General features: G+C 36.1%; 1 protein-coding gene across 1 annotated transcript; it reads left to right on the forward strand.

Annotated features, from left to right (window-relative positions):
- Positions 1-17,401: 17,401 nt before the first annotated feature.
- On the forward strand, positions 17,402-18,824 carry LOC149214322 (cinnamoyl-CoA reductase 1-like). The gene is made up of 4 exons (XM_089390877.1): positions 17,402-17,693; positions 17,808-17,970; positions 18,056-18,248; positions 18,369-18,824. The coding sequence occupies exons 1-4, from the start codon at positions 17,502-17,504 to the stop codon at positions 18,568-18,570; spliced, it is 750 nt and encodes a 249-aa protein (XP_089247003.1). The 5' UTR covers positions 17,402-17,501; the 3' UTR covers positions 18,571-18,824.
- Positions 18,825-19,414: the final 590 nt, after the last annotated feature.

The following is a 19,414-nucleotide window of genomic DNA, read 5'->3' on the forward strand; positions in this document are numbered from 1 at the left end:
AGATGAAATTTAGAAGCAGATCAGGAGAGGTTCTGGGCAATAGAACTTGATGCAGGGATGCACAAAAGATATCAATTTCCTTCATGTTACAAAACTAAAATAGAGGAGGACAATGATCATGCTGCTGAAAAATCCGATGAATAACTATGGAGGCCAAGAAACAATAACAAAAAAGGCACCTGAAAATAAAAGAAAAATAAGATCATTATATAACGAATAGTCTCTGTACTCACCTTCACAAGAAACCTGAAGATGAAAATATTAGATGATATCCCACATAAAGAAAGGGTGTATTGATAGCAGCAGGTTGCGATATGAAAACCAGTTGGGGTGGCAAACTCAGGCGTCCTGCATTACGGGCATATAAGTCTGATGGTATACATGTGATCATTATAAGTATAAGAAAAAGAAAAAGCAATGGAGTAAGATGAACAAATTCATTTCCATTATAATATACCACAGCTCTTTGAAGTGATCCTTGTCCATTGAGACCTCAAATGAAAAAGTGCGGAGCTGGGGCCTTTCACACCATAGTAAAAGCAGAAAAAGAAATAAAGGGAGTATTCCGTGAGCTTTCATCCATGGCTCAATTCAAGAAGGAAGAGAAACAATTTATTTTTCTCTATATTTCTCATAAAATAGTGTATTACATAATTTATGCAACATATTTATGCATTAATATGTCATTTCTTGATGCATAAAGAAACAGAGTCTTCCGGGGCTAATCCACCATAGCCATTGAGCATAAGCACTTCAATTGTATACAAAGAACATGCATAAGCACACAAAATCCAAACCACAATGCAGAGCTATAAATCCCAAGCATTGATTTAATGCAAGCATTCAGGGCTCTTCCACATAAATATAAATCGAAAGAATACCATAGCCCGGACACTTGTCAATCCATGGCCCATCCTTGCAATAGTAGAGGAAGGGCTCAATTTAATCCAAATTGTTATAACCACATATGCCTCCACTTGATCTGCACCTTTCATCTCTAACTATATCATTTGAAACCCATGCCACTCTTCTCACATCAACTATTATTTGTGTTGAAGAACATTCCTTCATCAAATTCCCACTATCAAACAAACTATAATAGACACTAGCATTGCATTTCCTAAGATCCCCTTTCCCTATATTTATTTCATGCAGAGAACAGGCATAGACGTTTAAAGTCCTGTTAAATTTCCCGTAACATTGAAGACGATGTCCCCTATTTGAAAGCGATCATCGAAAAATCAACATTTCTCTTCCGTGAAAATAAAGAAGAAGTGGGAGTGGGAATTAATCCCTAATACTGTGAAATTGAGGCCATCAATGGTGATTGTAGGACTTGAGTTTTGTACACAGTCAATTTGAAAGCGAGGGAGACCACATCGAAAGGATACGTGATATTCATAATCCCACATGTAGTAATGTTATTTTGGCAAAAATCATATTGTTTGTCCTAGGCGCATACTGAGCAGGGGAGTAGAGACACACAACATGCATTAACGATAAGGAAGAAGAAGAGGTTCATAGCCATCGAGGGAAAGTGAGGAACACATAATTCCATTGGGAAAAGATGGGTGGATGAAAGGCATGGATAGGCTTCATAAAAGTCATATCCTACCACTAAGGGGAGTGGTCAGGTCAATCATAAAGCAAAGAGAATGTTTGAATACTTCAAATTTATGTTGCTCTATATTTATCAGAAACTAGTGTATTACATAATGTATGCAACCTCTTTATGCATTAGTATGTAACTTACTTATGCATAAAGAAACAGAGTCTTTCAGGGCTAATCCACCATAGGCATTGAGCATAAGAACTTCAATTGTAAACAAAGAACACGCATAAACACACAAAATCCAAACCACAATGCAAAGCTATAAATCCCAAGCATTGATTTAATGCAAGAATTCAGGGCTCATCGAGGGAACACACTTCCCTACGTGATGTGAGATGATAAACCGAAGCGAGACACTATCGCAGATGGACATTTCGATGGACTCATTTCTTCTTGAATTCATATTGATTTAAAGGAGGTGGCATATTGAATTCCTCTGTTCAGTTCTAATGTAAACAAAACAAGGTTATGGAAACTAATTTCAAGCTACAACTAACAAACCATATAAATTTATAATTGAAACAGAAATGAAATGAAATTTAGAAGCAGATCAGGAAAGGTTCTGGCAATAACACTCAATGCAGGGGACGTGCCTTCATGTTGTAGAACTGAAAGAGAGGAGGAAATTGATCAGGTCATTGAAAAATCTGATGAATAAATATGGAGGCCAAGAAACAAGAACACAAAAGGCAACTGAAAATAAAAGCAAAAGAATATTGTTATATAAAGAACAGTCTCTGTACTCACCTTCACAAGAAACTGGAAGATGCAAATATTAGATGATGTCCAACATAAAGAAAGGGTGTATTCACAGTAACAAGTTTCGATATGAAAACTAGCCAGGGGGGCAAACTCAAGCATCCTGCATTACGGGCATATAAGTTTGATGGTATACACGTGATTGCTACAAGTATTAGAAAAAGAAAAAGCAATGGGGTAAGATGAAAAAATTCGTTTCCATTATAATATACTCCAACTCTTTGAAGCGATCCTTGCCCATTGAAGCCTCAAATGCCAAAGTACGGAATTGGGGCCTTTCACACCATAGTAAAATCAGAAAAGTAAATAAAGGGAGTATTATGTGAGCTTTCATCCATGACCCAGTGCAAGAAGGAAGAGAAATGGTTTATTTCGCTCTATTTATTTTTCTCTATATTGCTTAGAAACTAGTGTATTACATAATGTATGTAACCTCTTTATGCATTAGTATGTAATTCCCTGATGCATAAAGAAACAGAGTCTTCTGGGGCTAATCCACCATAGGCATTGAGCATAATCACTTCAATTGTAAACAAAGAACATGCATAAACAAAAAAAAATCCAAACCAAAATGCAGAGCTATAAATCCCAAGCATTGATTTAATGCAAGCATTTAGGGCTCATCGAGGTAACACACTTCCCTACCTGATGTGAGATGATAAACTGAAGCCAGACATTGTTGCAGATGGACATTTTGATGGACTCATTTCTTCTTGAATTCATATTGAAGGACTCATTTCTTCTTGAATTGATGGATTGGGCAATTAATGAATGAGAGGCTAATCATTATTTTATAGAGGTGCATTGAACGTTCAATTAGAACTACAACATCTATTTGTTCTCTTCCTCACCAGCGCCCTCATCAATCCACTTATCTCCCATCATCCTCTGCCCAAAGTGAAATAAAAAACCATCTGTATCGGTGCACCTAAATCAATGGACTAGGACAATCCAATCATCTAACGATGGATCAAACAGAAAAGCATGATGACAGGTGTGCACAGAGGGGTGATGGTTTCATAGGGAAACGCCTTATGACATAAAAATATATTTTTGTTTAAATTATGAATTATATATCACTTAAATGGAGATTTATATTTTTAAGTAAATTTTGATTTTAAATGAGTTTTGGAAAAATTGGAAAACTTATATTATTATTTAAATATAATGTTAGTAATATTTTTTGGCATTGGTTTGCAACTTAATTATCCATTTGATTTTTTCTCACAAATATTTGTTTTATAGAGGTTTACAAGGTTTAAAATAGCCAAACATAATTCCTAGTATGAAAGTGCATGGGAACTTGATGGTAATCTTAAAAATCCTTACAACATGCCTCTGACACTTTGAGTGTTGCATTTGCCTACTCATTAAACTATGTCAAATTCGAAACAATAAAGGTGGTGCAATTTTGTCCCAATTTCTCACACCTTTGTCGTTGAAAAAACCCCAAATTCCCCAAACACTCATGCCTTCATCGTTGAACAAAACCCCAAATTTTCATGCCTTCATCATGAACTAAACCCTAAATTCTAATGCCTTCGTTGAGAACAAAACCCCAGATTCTCATGCCTTTGTTACCTTCGTCATTTTCGTAAGGGCTAACTTAGGGTATCAACCTGCCCGAAGGTATTCATTAATGAGAAGGCTCTCCAACTAAGACCAAATCTACTCCCACTCATATTTATAGTCGGTAAGAGAGAGCGCTACCCCAGGTCCTTGTGCAATGTCTAATTGCTTGTAGCTCATGCTCTATAAGAAGGTTGCCTGATAATCATTTGTTCCTGTGCTATGCTTACCTGGAAGACCCAATTTGTTCCTTCTTATGCTATGTCTTGAAAACCCCAAATTGTTCTTGGAAAATCCCAAATTTAACAACTTGTTTCTATGCTATGTCTAGAAAACACCAAATTCACCTGCACGCTATGCCTATTATATTTGAAATTTAAATAAATATTACAATTTTTATTATTTTAAATAATTTTTCATTTTATTTTTATAATTAGAAGTTATTCTTGAATGGTTATTACTAGGAGAGACAATGGTTAGGAATGAGGGGGAAGGGGGAAGCGGGTAGATATTATAGTGTTAAGGGGTTATAGATCTCATATGACTTACAAGGTTTATTGTGTAACTATTATTACAATTCACAGTTATTTATAGCGGCTATATTGATAATAATGGCGTATAGGGTTTAAAGGTTATAAAAATTGCGAGGATGGGGATATAGGAGTTATGAAAATTCTATGCTATATGCTATAAGGAATATGCTCTATATTTCTTGTGAGATAATTTTTGATATCGTAGGTTATGTTTTATGCTTATGATTATGTCATCCAAGTTATGGATTATATTAGACATATAAATGTTAAGGGCTATAATGTTTAGTTTGAAGTATTAAGTATAATGGTTAAAATTGAAATATCTTAGGATTAAGGATTCTGTGGGATATAGAGATTAATCATTATAAGTATTAGTGATATCAAGCATTATATGCAATATGGGCTATAATGATAATAGAATATATTGGTTTTCTATTATGGTTATGGAGTTATATAGGGATAATTGTTATACAATTTCTGGATTATTATTGTTATCAGTTACTAATAAACAGATATATGGATGTGAATTTAATGATTAATTAAAAATTTGTATTGTGCTTATATTTTGAGGACTAGGAGTTGAGTTTTATATGCCACATAAGTTACATGGTTTAATGGCCAGGTGTTATTGTCAAGTAATAGATGCATTAACTATTATATTATGATTTGAAGGCTTAAAGTATTAAAATTTCGATATCGAGGGTTATAGATTTATATTAGGTTATAAAGGGTTTGAGACTTATGGGTTTAGGAGTTATCATGGATATATGGATTATGTGATTTAGGGGTGTGGGGAATTATTAAGTGTTAGAGACCATATGTTACTAATGTTATAGGGCTAAAGGGTTCAAGGAGAAGTAGGGATTACAAATTACCAGAGGGAGCAGATATTAGGTTTTAGGATTGTCCCCCAAAATTTAGGTTGATCCATTAAACCATAAACCCAAGGCATCTTTGTCATTATGAGGAGACAAGATTCCGGTAACAGGGCCAACAAAATTCTTCTTGTTAAATATCATCATAGACACTAGTCCCTAATTCAACTTCAATCTTGTGTTGGTGTCTCATTATTATGAGAATGAAGAAATTTAAGATTCAAGGCAGCCATGTGATGTGTATTGGTATGTTGTTTGTTCTAGTAGTTGCTAGGATTGTTGCTTCTATGATCACATATTGCTTCCCATATAATTTTATCTCCTCAACATTTATGTTATAATTTTGTTGAATTATTTTTGTGAGTCATATTTGAGTCTTGGAACCCTCCCATACTGTCAACACATGCATCTCATATAACCATGTCAAAGTTTAGTAGATACAAGAAAAAACTAAAAAATCTCAATGTTGGCCCCGTTCACAATCCCCTCTATGCATGTTCAGATAATTAAAGTGTAATTTCCACCTTGTTAGACATTTTTTTTTGCTTGATCGATTTGATATATACTAATTTGACATTTTGGGCATTATTTTTTCAATGCGTCTTCGCCATAATAAATAATATGATCATTAGGACATGCATGAATAAATTGATACTCCATTCCAATATCTTTCATAACATCATGTATATCTTGATATGTGCGATCTAAAACCTTTGGCGATGGTAACAAAAATTCACCTATCAGTCTACAACATAATTAAAGAATTGGTACTTCTTAATATAAATAATATTAATGGTACATATTGCATCCAAATTTTACACAGAGAAGACTTGTTTTGTAGTCTTAATAAATAGGTTTTCTTTCCTTCTCAATTAGAGGTCTATCAAAACAACCATCTACTTGATCATCATCGTCATCCATTACAACATTATTAAATGTATTTTGGATCAATATATTTGTCCCCTCTTCTTCAATTGTGTTGGAATCATCATCTTCTTCCATAGGATCATTAACTTGATCTTCAATATTCACTCCATGTTCCTGAACATGCGCTTGTATATTGACCACATTATCCTGATCCATGACCAGTGCCCTTGGGCGTTGTTTATTTATAATTACAAACAAGCAAGTAATAGTAGTGTATATAACAAATATTTAAATGATACAACTTTTAAAAATATAATATATGAAAACAAAGAGAACGACAAAGAAAACTTAGCTGAGAGTGAGAAATAAGGACAACGAATCAATGATGAAGCTTGTGCAATTTATTAATATGTTTATGAATATGTTGAAAAAATATAGGAAAATTGTTAGTTTTCTTATCATTTATAAAGAGAGATATTTTATTAGATATATACTCACAACCAACAAAAGAAACCCATTCTTATTTCACCACCACCATTATGTCATATTCTTTCTTGATTTTACTTGGATATTGCATGTTTGGATTCAATGGCTACTTTCCTGAGCCCAACCAATTAGAGGCCATTGCTTAATTTATAAGGGGTTCAGAGTTGAGGGATTAGGGTTAATAATAGTTTATTTAGATAATTGTAACACCCCTCCATTGTATGTAAAACTTTGCTAACCTAAGCTAAGAAAAGCTAGGTCTGATGTGTAACAAGAAAAGTAAATACTTTATTATGAAATAAATAAAATAATTTAATTACTTGGAAAAGTGAGACACCAAGAGATGATATTATTTCCAAATCCCATTGGTGAATGGGAAGGGATAATTATTTCATGATAATACTTCTAGATCAAATTCTAGATAAGCTTAATGGATTGGATATAAATGTCTATTAAGCTACTTAGATGAAGAAATATGCTAAGTTAAGAAAAACATAAAAGCCTTGCAGGAGAGAAAGGCAAGCTTTTATGAGGAAAAGCCTCGCGGGAGATAAGGGCGAGATTTTTTGGGAAAATCCTATGCAAATGGATAAAAATATACTTAAAAGCGGGATGCCGCTAATGGAAACCATATCATGAAAGAGGGTATTAAATACCCATTGAAGAGATCAACATGAGGCAGTTGATCCATGGAAAAAACTCTCGGCTCAGGGGTGAACTGGAGGAAGTCAGTTCTAGGTTGGGTGGTGATGCTTAGTTTTCCAAGTGACATCCTTTCAGATAATTTGGTTTGGATGGGATGTTCTGTATGTTGAATCCTTACTCTTTATGTTGTCAATTTTGTAAGCATATAAGAGAATTGCTTAAGTTGTTCTTGCATATGAGATGATTGAATAATTTGCATATGATCGCTATGCATGAGTAAAATTTCCTGTGTTAACTATGGGTATGAGATGATTATATATGGGCACTTGTGACAACCATTACATATAAATTAAATGCAGGTTAAGATTAGTAAAGGAACATAATATGTGGATCTTATGCAGTATTGGTGATATCCCATTTCGAGCATGTTATTTGTTGCATAATATTTGTGAGTAGCACAATGAGGATTTTGATATAGAGTTTGCATTTGAGCTAGTGGATGATGAGATGTGTCTAGAAAGTTGTATGCAATATTTGAGTCTATGTAGGAAAAGGATAAAATTGCAACCAATTTGTTGCATCATGCTCATGTTGGCATACGTTTTCTCTAGACATACTACCAAATCCTTTTTCTTCTTTTGGGTATGTTTATTGGATTCTAGTTCCTAAACACCACATCTATCTATTGTTTATGCTCATGAGATAGAAACATCTCAATCAAAGATGGGATGAACATAGGGCCACCTGTAGTTCATGAATATATTTACCATAATTGTTTATATCATCCTCATTTAGGCATAAGTTTTCTTTAGACATACTACCAAAGCCCTTTGTTTTTTTTTTGTTAAGTTATTCCTTCGTTATTCAATTTCAATCTCCCATGCATTCTCTTAGGTCCTCCCACCTCTCCCAAAGCTAGAAGCATCCTATTAAGAGATGAGATGAATGTAGGGTCACCTTTAGTTGAGTTGGCAAAACTCAACGATCAAACATAATTCCATGCTTGCTTGCATTAGGGTTATAAGTTCAATTGTTTGAAAATTATTTGTCAATTTTCAAGGAAATTCTTTTCTCTAAAAAATTAACTAGTTAGATATGATATGGAGCTCTATTAGAGTGAGTTTTTATGATTTTATTCATTGTTACTTTATAACACACACTTGTTTTTTATGTGTGTGAGAGTGAGTTTGTTATGATTTTATTCATTGTTACTTTAATACGCACACTTGTTTTTCTATGTGTGTGTGTGTTTAGTTATTTATATATATGAACAATAACATATATTGGTTTTCCTTAATTTTGGTAATAAAAGAAGGAAGTATTGGATCAAACCCTATTTTTACCACATTTAATTCTTATTAGTATTTTCTCCCCAATAATGTAATAATGGAGGAAACCATAACATAAGCCTATAACATGATGTCAAGAGATTTGCAATATCTGTTTGTTATAGATTTAGTCTTTTAATTTTCAAAAGGTTTAGATATTATGCATTTAATCTTTGTTAGTATTACTGTATATCCCATGATTCAAAACAATGCTAAAATATATATTGTTAAATGCATAATTTATCTATAGATCATAGAGTATATCTTATATATGTAAATCTTAGCATAAACCATATTAATTAATCTATTTTTGAGTTTTTATTGATAAGATTCAATAATTTTTCTTTTTTGTCATTTTATGTGTTATAAGATTTGTTTAGTCATATCTCATATATATACAAATGCTATGGCATGTTCGGGTCAAAGACATTTGAATTCAAGATTGTGGAGATTGTATTGTGAGTATTCCATGCAATTTCAAACCAAAACTCAAAATTTAATAAGTGATTTGTGTATTATGATATTTTTTAAAATATTTGAATTTTTTTAACATGACTAATTATTAAAAGGTAAATTTTAAATGAAATGAAAAGTTAATTTATTATGAAAACATCATAAAAACAAAATATTAAACATAACTCCTTGAGTGGAATCATAAACATCCCAAACATATAATAATAATAATATAAAAATTAAAAATGTGTTTAACGGATAAAGAGAAATCCAACCATGTGGGGGAGTGTTGGGAGAAGCAAAATAAACGCTTAATAGAGACCAGATATTCTCTATTGCAAGAGCTTAGCGCTGTCCGAGGTTGCCATGGTGCATTTCACTGGGCTATTGCTATGATCAATGACGTCCTAATTAATTCATCTCCATATAACTTTTCTAGAACCTCTATTCAATCCAAATCCATCCATTCGGCCGCTATTTTCGCCTCCAACATCCGTCAATCTGCACCCTACCTACTTGCTATGCTGGTGCAATGTCTGGCCGCTATTTTCGCCTCCAACATCCGTCAATCTGCACCCTACCTACTTGCTATGCTGGTGCAATGTCAGATCTTACACGCTTATTAAAGAACCATGTCAAATCATAGATCAAACCAGGCCCATGTCAAATCACACATCAAACCAGGCCCGTCGGCATTACTCTGAATATGAGTGTGAATGCATTACAATTACTGAGAGATGAGGGACTAAAATTGAAAAATTATTGGAGTATGGCTATTTAGGTGGAGGAATCTTTGGGAAAGCCAAAAGTGGAAGGAATTTGGGAAAAAGTCTAATTTTTTTGTAGAGGTAGTGTTTGAATAGTGTTTTTAATGTGGACATAGATTCAGCACCATAAAAAAATGACTAAGACACTTAAAATTTTTGAAGTTTAACAACTATAACTTGGATTTACAAAAATCCTTGCCTGATTTTCTTTAAATGTAACCAAAATTTCCATAACTTTCAGAACAATTCCTCCAGCTAATTAAATTATGGCAAAATTATTTAATATTTTGGACATATTGTGACAACTGACTTTGTATCAAGAGTGACGATACAAGAGTCCTTCCAACTTCAATTTGGTCTTATCAAGTTTAATAAACCATCCCTCCTTTGCCTATAAACGGACTAGAATTGATGGATCCAACTAATCAGATTTATGTCGGCTAGGTTTTGCTCGTTTTGTACTTGTTATTATAGACATGTCATTTTTATGTTTACTGTCAACAAAAAAAACAATAAACCAACAACATCCTACAGGCAGTCAAATTCCAGGCATGGCGGTTATGTATTGTCATCACATTGTCACCATCAATGGCATTCAAAAGCCGCATTTCTCTTTACAAATTACATGTATATGATTCAATGAGCTAGTTGCCTGACTTCATATCAACGGTTGAGTTGCTCATCTGAGAGTTGCAGCCTGCACTATCTTGGCAAAAAGCACCAGATAACACCAAATGAAAGAAACGAATAGAACAGTTTGCGTGAGGGGAGCAGGGGGATTCATTGCCTCGTGGCTTGTTAAGATGCTCCTCAAAAGAGGCTACACCGTGAGAGGATTAGTTCGCACCAACCCAAACGGTATGTAGGCTTACCATATAGTCAGTTTAATTATTTGTTTATTTCTTCATGGAGCTAGGGTTTCTGATGGTATTTGACATGTACAGATGATGGGTGGAAGTATGCACATCTTAGAGCATTGGAAGGAGGAAAAGACAAGCTTGAGCTTGTGAGAGCTGATATTCTCGATGTTGAAATCTAATTTCAACGCTGTCGTACGCTATCAACCAAGATCGCCAGAAAACGTTCAGCAAATCAGACGGAGAGTTCTCGGGTCAGCTTTCTGGCGAAGGAATAATCCGGCAATTGAACCCGAGAAAATTTAGAGCTGACACGTGGTTTACCCCTGACGTACTCCAACGTCACTTTCTCGGGTGGTAAAGCTCAGCACTTGTTGGCCATCCGATATCGTTATCCGCCGTTCGATCTGCTCCACTCCTTTCAGCCGTTGATTGATTAAACCTGCACACGGGCCTACATCAAATTAAAACTCATGCGTGGAGTAAAAGACTTATGGGTTGACCGCCGTATGAAAGAATTTAATGAATTTATGTGTTGTTCGTAGTTTTTAGGTAGATGCTTTTAATATAAGTATGGGCACGTATAATATATGTTTTTTATATATATTTTTATACGGCATGTATTAAAAAAAGGTCATATGTAATAAGTTTATGTTTTGAGTGTGTTGACTTTTTTTTATAATGTATCGCACATGGGAGGAAATATAGTGTGTTCACAGCAGCGTAAAAAGATTGATGGTGCAGTAAAAAAAAAAGAAAAACACACAGCAGTGTGTAAAAAAGATAAAACCAGGTGATGTAATTTTTTTTTGGTGTAGAGAAAAACCATGTGTGGTTTTGCACAGCAGTGCATAAAGGAAATCGTGGAGCGATTTTTGTAAGCCTGTGTAATTTTTATTTACAGCAGTAAACTTATGTAAACTTTTATCACAACAGTAAGTTGTTTTTCACAGCAGTGAATATAAAAGGGATTTTACAATGGTAAATCTTTGCATCAGGTTTTAATGAATAGAATGTTTTTATGGTGGTGAAATACTCTGTCTCTCTGTGAATTTTTTTTTAAGTTGTCTGTGCACAAAAAGATCCTGTGGAGGTAAAACAGAGCATTGCCTCTGTGTGTTTGTTTATTTGGTTTTTGGTATTTTCCCCATCAAAAATACCCAACAGTGGTATCAGAGCAGGCTTAGGCTCTTTAAAGAAGTTAAAGAAGCTGAAGGGAGAAGGTTGTTGCTGCAGCAAAACTTCTCAGGCAGACAGAAGACTCAGACATCAAAGGATTCAGGTATTTCAAAAGTTTTTTTTGTGTTGCTGAAGAATCAGTGATTTGTTTTAAATACACAGTCAAGGAATGGCCAGCACAAGCACTGGTATGGGTTTGTTTAACACCCAGCTCCCACAGTTTAATGGGAAAAACTATGACTACTGGGCAATAACCATGACAGCCCTGTTTGCCTCTCAAGACTTATGGGAAATAGTTGAGGAAGGTTTTGAAGAACCAGCAGATGAAACTGAGTTCAATGCACTAACTCAGAGAGAGAGAGATCAGCTGAAGAGCAATAGGAAGAAGGATTCAAAAGCCCGTATGTTGTTGTATCTAGCAGTAGACCAGAGTGTGTTTCCAAGGTTAGCAGCAGCTAAGACAGCAAATGAAGCATGACAAACCCTCAAGAAAGCCTATCAAGACATGGAGAGAGTGAAGACATCAAAACTACAAATGCTGAGAAAGGATTTTGAGAACTTGAAAATGAAGGAGTCAGACAACATTGAATCATTCTTCACTCATGTGATTGGTGTAATCACACAAATGAGAACTCATGGAGAAACCATTGAAGATAGAAGAATAGTGGAGAAAATATTGAGGGTCTTACCCTCAAGGTTCGATGCCATAGTCACCACCATTGAAGAGACAAAGGATCTCTCAAACTATTTAGTTGATGAGCTACATGCATCACTGATAACACATTAGCAGAGGTTGAGTAGGAATGAAAACTCATCTCTTGAGCAAGCCTTCAAGACCCAGATGTCCTTTGGAAGAGGAAGAGGAAGAAGCCAGAACAGAGGTGGAAGGAACAACCCATCAAATGCACAAGGAAGAGGCAGCAATCCAAATCACAACCAAGGTCAAGGCAGCAGCCAACAAAGAGAACAGTATCATGCTCAAGGACAAAGGTATGATAAATCTAATGTTCAATGCTATTATTGCAAAAAGTATGGACATTATGCTAGTGATTGTAGAAAGAAACATCATGATATGAACAGCAGACAAAATGCAAATGTTACAAGAGAAAACAACAGTCAAGAAAATGTCATGTTGGCTTGTAACATGGCTGAAACACATAGTGAGGACATATGGTTTTTAGATTCAGGTTGCAGCAACCATATGACAGGGAATATAGCCCTCTTTTTAGCCTTAAATCAGAATTTGAAATCAGAGGTCACACTAGGAACTGATAGTAAAGTGTCTGTTATGGGAAAAGGGGAGGTAAAAATATTTACAAAGCAAGGAGAAAGGAAAACCATAGCAGACATCTACTATGTCCCAGGAATGAGATGTAACCTATTGAGTGTTGGACAGCTTATCCAAAGGGGTTACAATGTTTACTTTGTAAATGATGTGTGCACCATCATGGACATCCCACCCAGCAAAAGATGCATTGCTGAAGTGAAGATGATAAGGAACAGGATGTTCCCTCTCCGAATCAGGGCAGACTTGAAGAACAAGAAGGAAATGGCAGCAGTCACCCAAGAGGCCTTCCAAAGCGTGCCAAAGGATGAGAACTGGTTATGGCACTTGAGATTTGGGCATCTAAATTTTGGAGGTCTAAACTTATTGAGCAGAAAAGGAATGGTAAAGGGATTACCATTGATAGAGAAACCGGACAGCCTATGTGAAGGCTGCATTTTGGGAAAACAACATGGAGAGAGTTTTCCATCAGGGAAGAGCATAAGGGCAAAGGCACCCTTAGAGATCATCCACTCAGATTTATGTGGACCGATGCAAGCTCCATCATTATCAGGCAGCCAATATTTCCTAACATTCATTGATGACTGTACAAGAAAGACTTGGATATATTTCCTTAAAAACAAAAGTGAAGTGTTTGAGAAATTCCAAAACTTCAAGGCATTTGTGGAAAACCAAAGCGGGCTGCACATTAAAGTTTTGAGAACTGATAGAGGAGGTGAGTATATCTCCAAGGAATTCCTAAAATTTTGTAGAGAAAATGGAATTCACAAACAGTTTACAGCAAGGTACACCCCACAGCAAAATGGAGTTGCTGAAAGGAAGAACATGACCATCATGGATATGGCGAGGAGCATGCTAAAGGCAAAGCATTTGGCAAATGATTATTGGGCTGAAGCTATAAATTGTGCAGTGTATATTTTGAACAGGTGTCCTACAAAAGCAGTGATGTACAAAGTGCCAGAAGAAGCATGGAGTGGGAGAAAGCAAGGAGTCACCCACATGAGAGTTTTTGGGTGTGTGGCCTATGCACACATTCCAGATCAGCTAAGGAGGAAGTTGGACAGCAAAGGGGAGAAATGTCTCTTCATTGGATACAGTGAGGAATCCAAAGCCTACAGGTTGTACATTCCATCTACCAAGAAGTTCTTTGTCAGCAGGGATGTTCAATTCATTGAGGAAGAAGCTTGGGATGGAAGCATAGAGAAAACAGTGAATGTCAAGAACTGTTTGTCTCATGATGAAGATGAAGAGGAGGTGGCTGAAGTACATCCCCAAACAGCAGCGCCAACACAAGGACAACAAGGTACACCATTAAGGATCAATGAGAGTGCTTCTCCAAGCACACCACAAGGAGGAAATTCAAGTGCATCTTCAAGCACTTGCACACCAAGTGAACGAGGTAAGAAGTTTAGAAATCTAAGTGACATTTATGATGAAGGAATGAATTCCTTATTTGCCTTGTATTGTCATGTTGATGATCCTATTCATTTTGAGGATGCAATCAAAGATAGGAAATGGATAGAAGCTATGGATGAGGAGATGAATGCCATAGAGAGAAACAAAACATGGGATTTGGTTGAGTTACCAAAAGGAAAAGAAGTCATTGGTGTGAAATGGGTCTACAGGACCAAGAGCAATGCTGAAAGCAAGATTGAAAGGCATAAAGCAAGGCTGGTTGTAAAAGGCTACAAGCAGCAGTATGGGAGAGATTATGAGGAGACTTTCGCCCCGGTTGCAAGAATGGAAACAGTGAGAGCAGTGCTGTCCATAGCAGCTCAAAACAAATGGAAAGTCTACCAAATGGACGTGAAGTCAGCATTCCTAAATGGAGTGTTAATGGAAGAGGTTTATGTGGAACAACCTCTCGGATATGAGAAGAAAGGAGAAGAGCACAAAGTGTGCAAATTGAAGAAAGCTCTTTATGGGCTGAAGCAAGCACCAAGAGCATGGTACAACAGGATAGATTCATATCTATTGGATAATGAATTTGAAATATGTGAAGGAGAACCCACAGTCTACATCAAGGAAAAGGATGGTAAGATTTTAATAGTTGTCTTGTATGTTGATGATGTGATTTTCACAGGTAATGATGATCAGCTCATTAAGAATTTTGAATCAGTCATGAAGGACGAATTTGAATTGACTGACATGGGTTTCTTGAGATACTTCTTAGGCATAGAAGTAGATCAAAATGAAAAAGGAATTTTTATATCTCAAGCAAGATATGTAAATCAAGTTTTGGGCAGATTTAACATGCAAGAGTGCAAGGCAACAATCACTCCCACAGTGATGGGATTAAAGCTCAGCAGAGAGGACAGCAGGAAGGATTTTGATCCTAGCTTATATAAAAGCATTGTGGGCAGCCTTTTCTATTTAACAGCAACTAGGCCTGATTTAATGTATGTTGTTAGTTTGATTTCCAGATTTATGGAGAGGCCAAAGGAGGCACATTGGCAGGCAGCAAAAAGAATTTTGAGATATGTCAAAGGTACCAAAATGTTTGGAATTTTATATCATGCCTCAGAACATTCAGATTTGATTGGATACACTGACAGTGATTGGGCTGGAAGTGTAGATGATCGGAAGAGCACTTCCGGTTATGTTTTTCATATGGGTTCAGGAGCCATTTCATGGGCTTCTAAGAAGCAATTCATTGTAGCATTGTCTACAACAGAGGCTGAATATGTGGCAGCTACAGCAGCAGCATGTCAAACAGTTTGGATGAGAAGAATGTTGAGAAGCTTAAGCCAAGAGCAGGCAAAAGTGACTGTGATTTTTTGTGACAATAGGTCAGCTATTGCATTATCAAGAATTCAGTGTTCCATAAGAGAACGAAACACATTGATACAAGGTTTCACTACATCAGAGAATTGGTGAACAATGGAGAAATTGTCCTAGAACATTGCAGGACTCAAGAACAGGTTGCGGACATCTTGACAAAGCCGCTGGATCAGAAGAGCTTTGAATTTTTGAGAAAGTGTCTGGGTATGACCGAATGCCTAGCTGTTGAAATTAAAGGGGAGTGTTGAAATCTAATTTCAACGCTGCCGTACACTATCAACCAAGATCGCGAGAAAACGTTCAGCAAATCAGCCGGAGAGTTCTCGGGTCAGCATTCTGGCGAAGGAATAATCCGGCAATTGAACCCGAGAAAATTTAGAGCTGACACGTGGTTGACCCCTGACGTACTCCAACGTCACTTTCTCGGGTGGTAAAGCTCAGCACTTGTTGGCCATCCGATATCGTTATCCGCCGTTCGATCTGCTCCACTCCTTTCAGCCGTTGATTGATTAAACATGCACACGGGCCTACATCAAATTAAAATTCATGCGTGGAGTAAAAGACTTATTGGTTGACCGTCATATGAAAGAATTTAATCAATTTATGTGTTGTTCGTAGTTTTTAGGTAGATGCTTTTAATATAAGTATGGGCACGTATAATATATGTTTTTTATATATATTTTTATACGGCATGTATTAAAAAAAGGTCGTATGTAATAAGTTTATGTTTTGAGTGTGTTGATTTTTTTTATAATGTATCGCACATGGGAGGAAATATAGTGTGTTCACAGCAGCGTAAAAAGATTGATGGTGCAGTAAAAAAAAGAAAAACACACAGCAGTGTGTAAAAAAGATAGAACCAGGTGATGTAAATTTTTTTTTGTGTAAAGAAAAAGCATGTGTGGTTTTGCACAGCAGTGCATAAAGGAAATCGTGGAGTGATTTTTGTAAGCCTGTGTAATTTTTATTTACAGCAGTAAACTTATGTAAACTTTTATCACAGCATTAAGTTGTTTTTCACAGCAGTGAATATAAAAGGGATTTTACAATGGTAAATCTTTGCATCAGGTTTTAATGAATAGAATGTTTTTATGGCGGTGAAATACTCTGTCTCTCTGTGAATTTTTTTTTAAGTTGTTTGTGTACAAAAAGATCCTGTGGAGGTAAAACAGAGCATTGCCTCTGTGTGTTTGTTTATTTGGTTTTTGATATTTTCCCCATCAAAAATACCCAACACTCGATTACCAGAGCTTAGTAGTAGTCATCCGAGGCTGCCATGGTGTATTTCATGTGGCTACCGGTATGAGCAATAACCCCGTAATTAATTATTTTATAACCTCTAGACCTTGCAATTCCAATATATTTAGTTAGCGCCCATCAATTTAGTTGTAGTTTAAAATGGCGGCAAGCAACTGTATTAGTCTTGTGGCCATTTGGCTGTTAGATATTGTTAACTATTGTAGTCCACTGATGGGCTTAGGTCCGTACATGATGGATGTAATTATATGCAGGAAGAGGTAATAGCGCCAGCGGTGAAAGGAACGAAGAATATGATGGAGGTTTCCGCAGAAATGGGCGTGAAGCGCGTAGTTTTTACGTCTTCTATCGGTGCTGTTTACCTGGACCCTCACAGAAACCCATTTGCCATAGTCGATGAGGATTGCTGGAGCAATTTGGATTACTGCATACAGACCAGTGTATTTATTACTTTCTCTGGATTAATACACTACTCTCAATATATATAGAAATATCAAGTTGGATCGTATGGATTTGGGCTAACTGTATTACTTGGTTTTGTTCATTAATTGCTGAACTGGTATTGCTATGCAAAAACCTTGGCAGAGAGATCGGCATGGGAGCTAGCCAAGAAATTGAATTTAGAGCTGGTAGTGTTGATTCCTGGGATGGTTTTAGGTCCGAATTTGAAGCCCACCATGGACGTTGGCACTGCTCATATTATGAAATACTTGACAGGTAGGTAAAGCTTTCTATCCTAGTTAGTTATACATATATATATAGTTACACGATTATCGATTTAATCGACGAAGATCGATGCCAGGGTCAGCGAAGACGTATGCGAACTTAACTCAGGTATATGTGGACGTGAGAGACGTTGCAGAGGCTCATATTTTAGTGTATGAAACGCCCTCAGCCAGCGGCCACAGATATATATGCGCAGAATGCAACATACACCGAGGAGACCTCGTCGACATGTTGGCCAAACTGTGCCCACGCTGTCCCCTCCCTACCGAGTACGCACCCACAGCCCTTTTGCATAATATATATTTTAATATATTTATTTTCAAATTATATATATATACACGAATCAAGCAAAATAAACGCTGTAATTCTCTGCACCATCATTCACGCAGGTGTTCAGACCAGATAAATGTAAGGAAGCAGCCATATGAGTTTTCTAACCAGAAGCTAAAGGATTTAAATTTCTCATTTACACCTCTGATAAAGAGTGTAGCTGACACCGTCGAAAGCTTACACAAAAAGGGGTTACTTCAACGCCATCTTTCAGGGTGGGATGACATGGACCGCAGCCACCCGCTATTGTCTAGGATCTGAGAAACGGAATGATACAAGTTAATCCTGTAATCCTTAATACAAGTTAATCCTGTATATTTCTACGAGCTTTAGAACATATAACGTACTTAGATGCTCACTACGGTTTGAATTATTACTTCTCTGTCATAGTAGTTAATGTTTCAAGGTGGCCTACATTGTAATACTCAGCTGAATAATGAAGATATCAATTCGGAATTGGAATAGTATTTGTATGTGTCATTATATATATATAGATATATATATTTTTTAGAAAAGGAAGCTTTCTTTTATACAAGGAAAAAGAGTGTACATATACTTGATCATGGATCATGTCTTTTTTTTTCATCCTGAACATAAAAACAAAATTTTTACCTATACTTGTTTTATAAACAAAAGTGGAAAATTTGCAGGATACTGTATGTTTGAAAGTACATTTGGCGTTTTACATTTATAAAAATAGTTCTCAAAAATCATGATAACTCTGGTTAATCAAAATCTAAGATATATAGATCATGAAATAGGTATGCTTCCGGAATCAACTCTCGTGTGGTGTCCTGCTTGTAAGAAGCATAGTGGATCCATGAGAGCCAGTCACACTTCTCTTGGCGAGCATGCCTGCCATGGTATTTTGCTCTGGGTAAATGTGATCATAGGAGATTCGTTAAAAAGAACGCCTTATGTAAATGTGATCATAGGAGATTCGTTAAAAAGAACGCCTTATGGATCGAATACGCTTCATCTAATGGGACATCGATGGTGGTTGAAAGCAGGTGAACCCTTGAGTCTCCTAATATCTGTATGTTTTTTATGTTGAGCCATTGTAAGTAAAGCCTAGAGAGCAATGATTTCTGAGCTTGCCCATGCA

The sequence above is a fragment of the Pinus tabuliformis genome, chromosome 1_1, assembly GCF_031772625.1.
Source record: "Pinus tabuliformis cultivar Carrire ecotype Pingquan chromosome 1_1, CPIR1, whole genome shotgun sequence".
Classification (NCBI taxonomy): Eukaryota; Viridiplantae; Streptophyta; class Pinopsida; order Pinales; family Pinaceae; genus Pinus; species Pinus tabuliformis.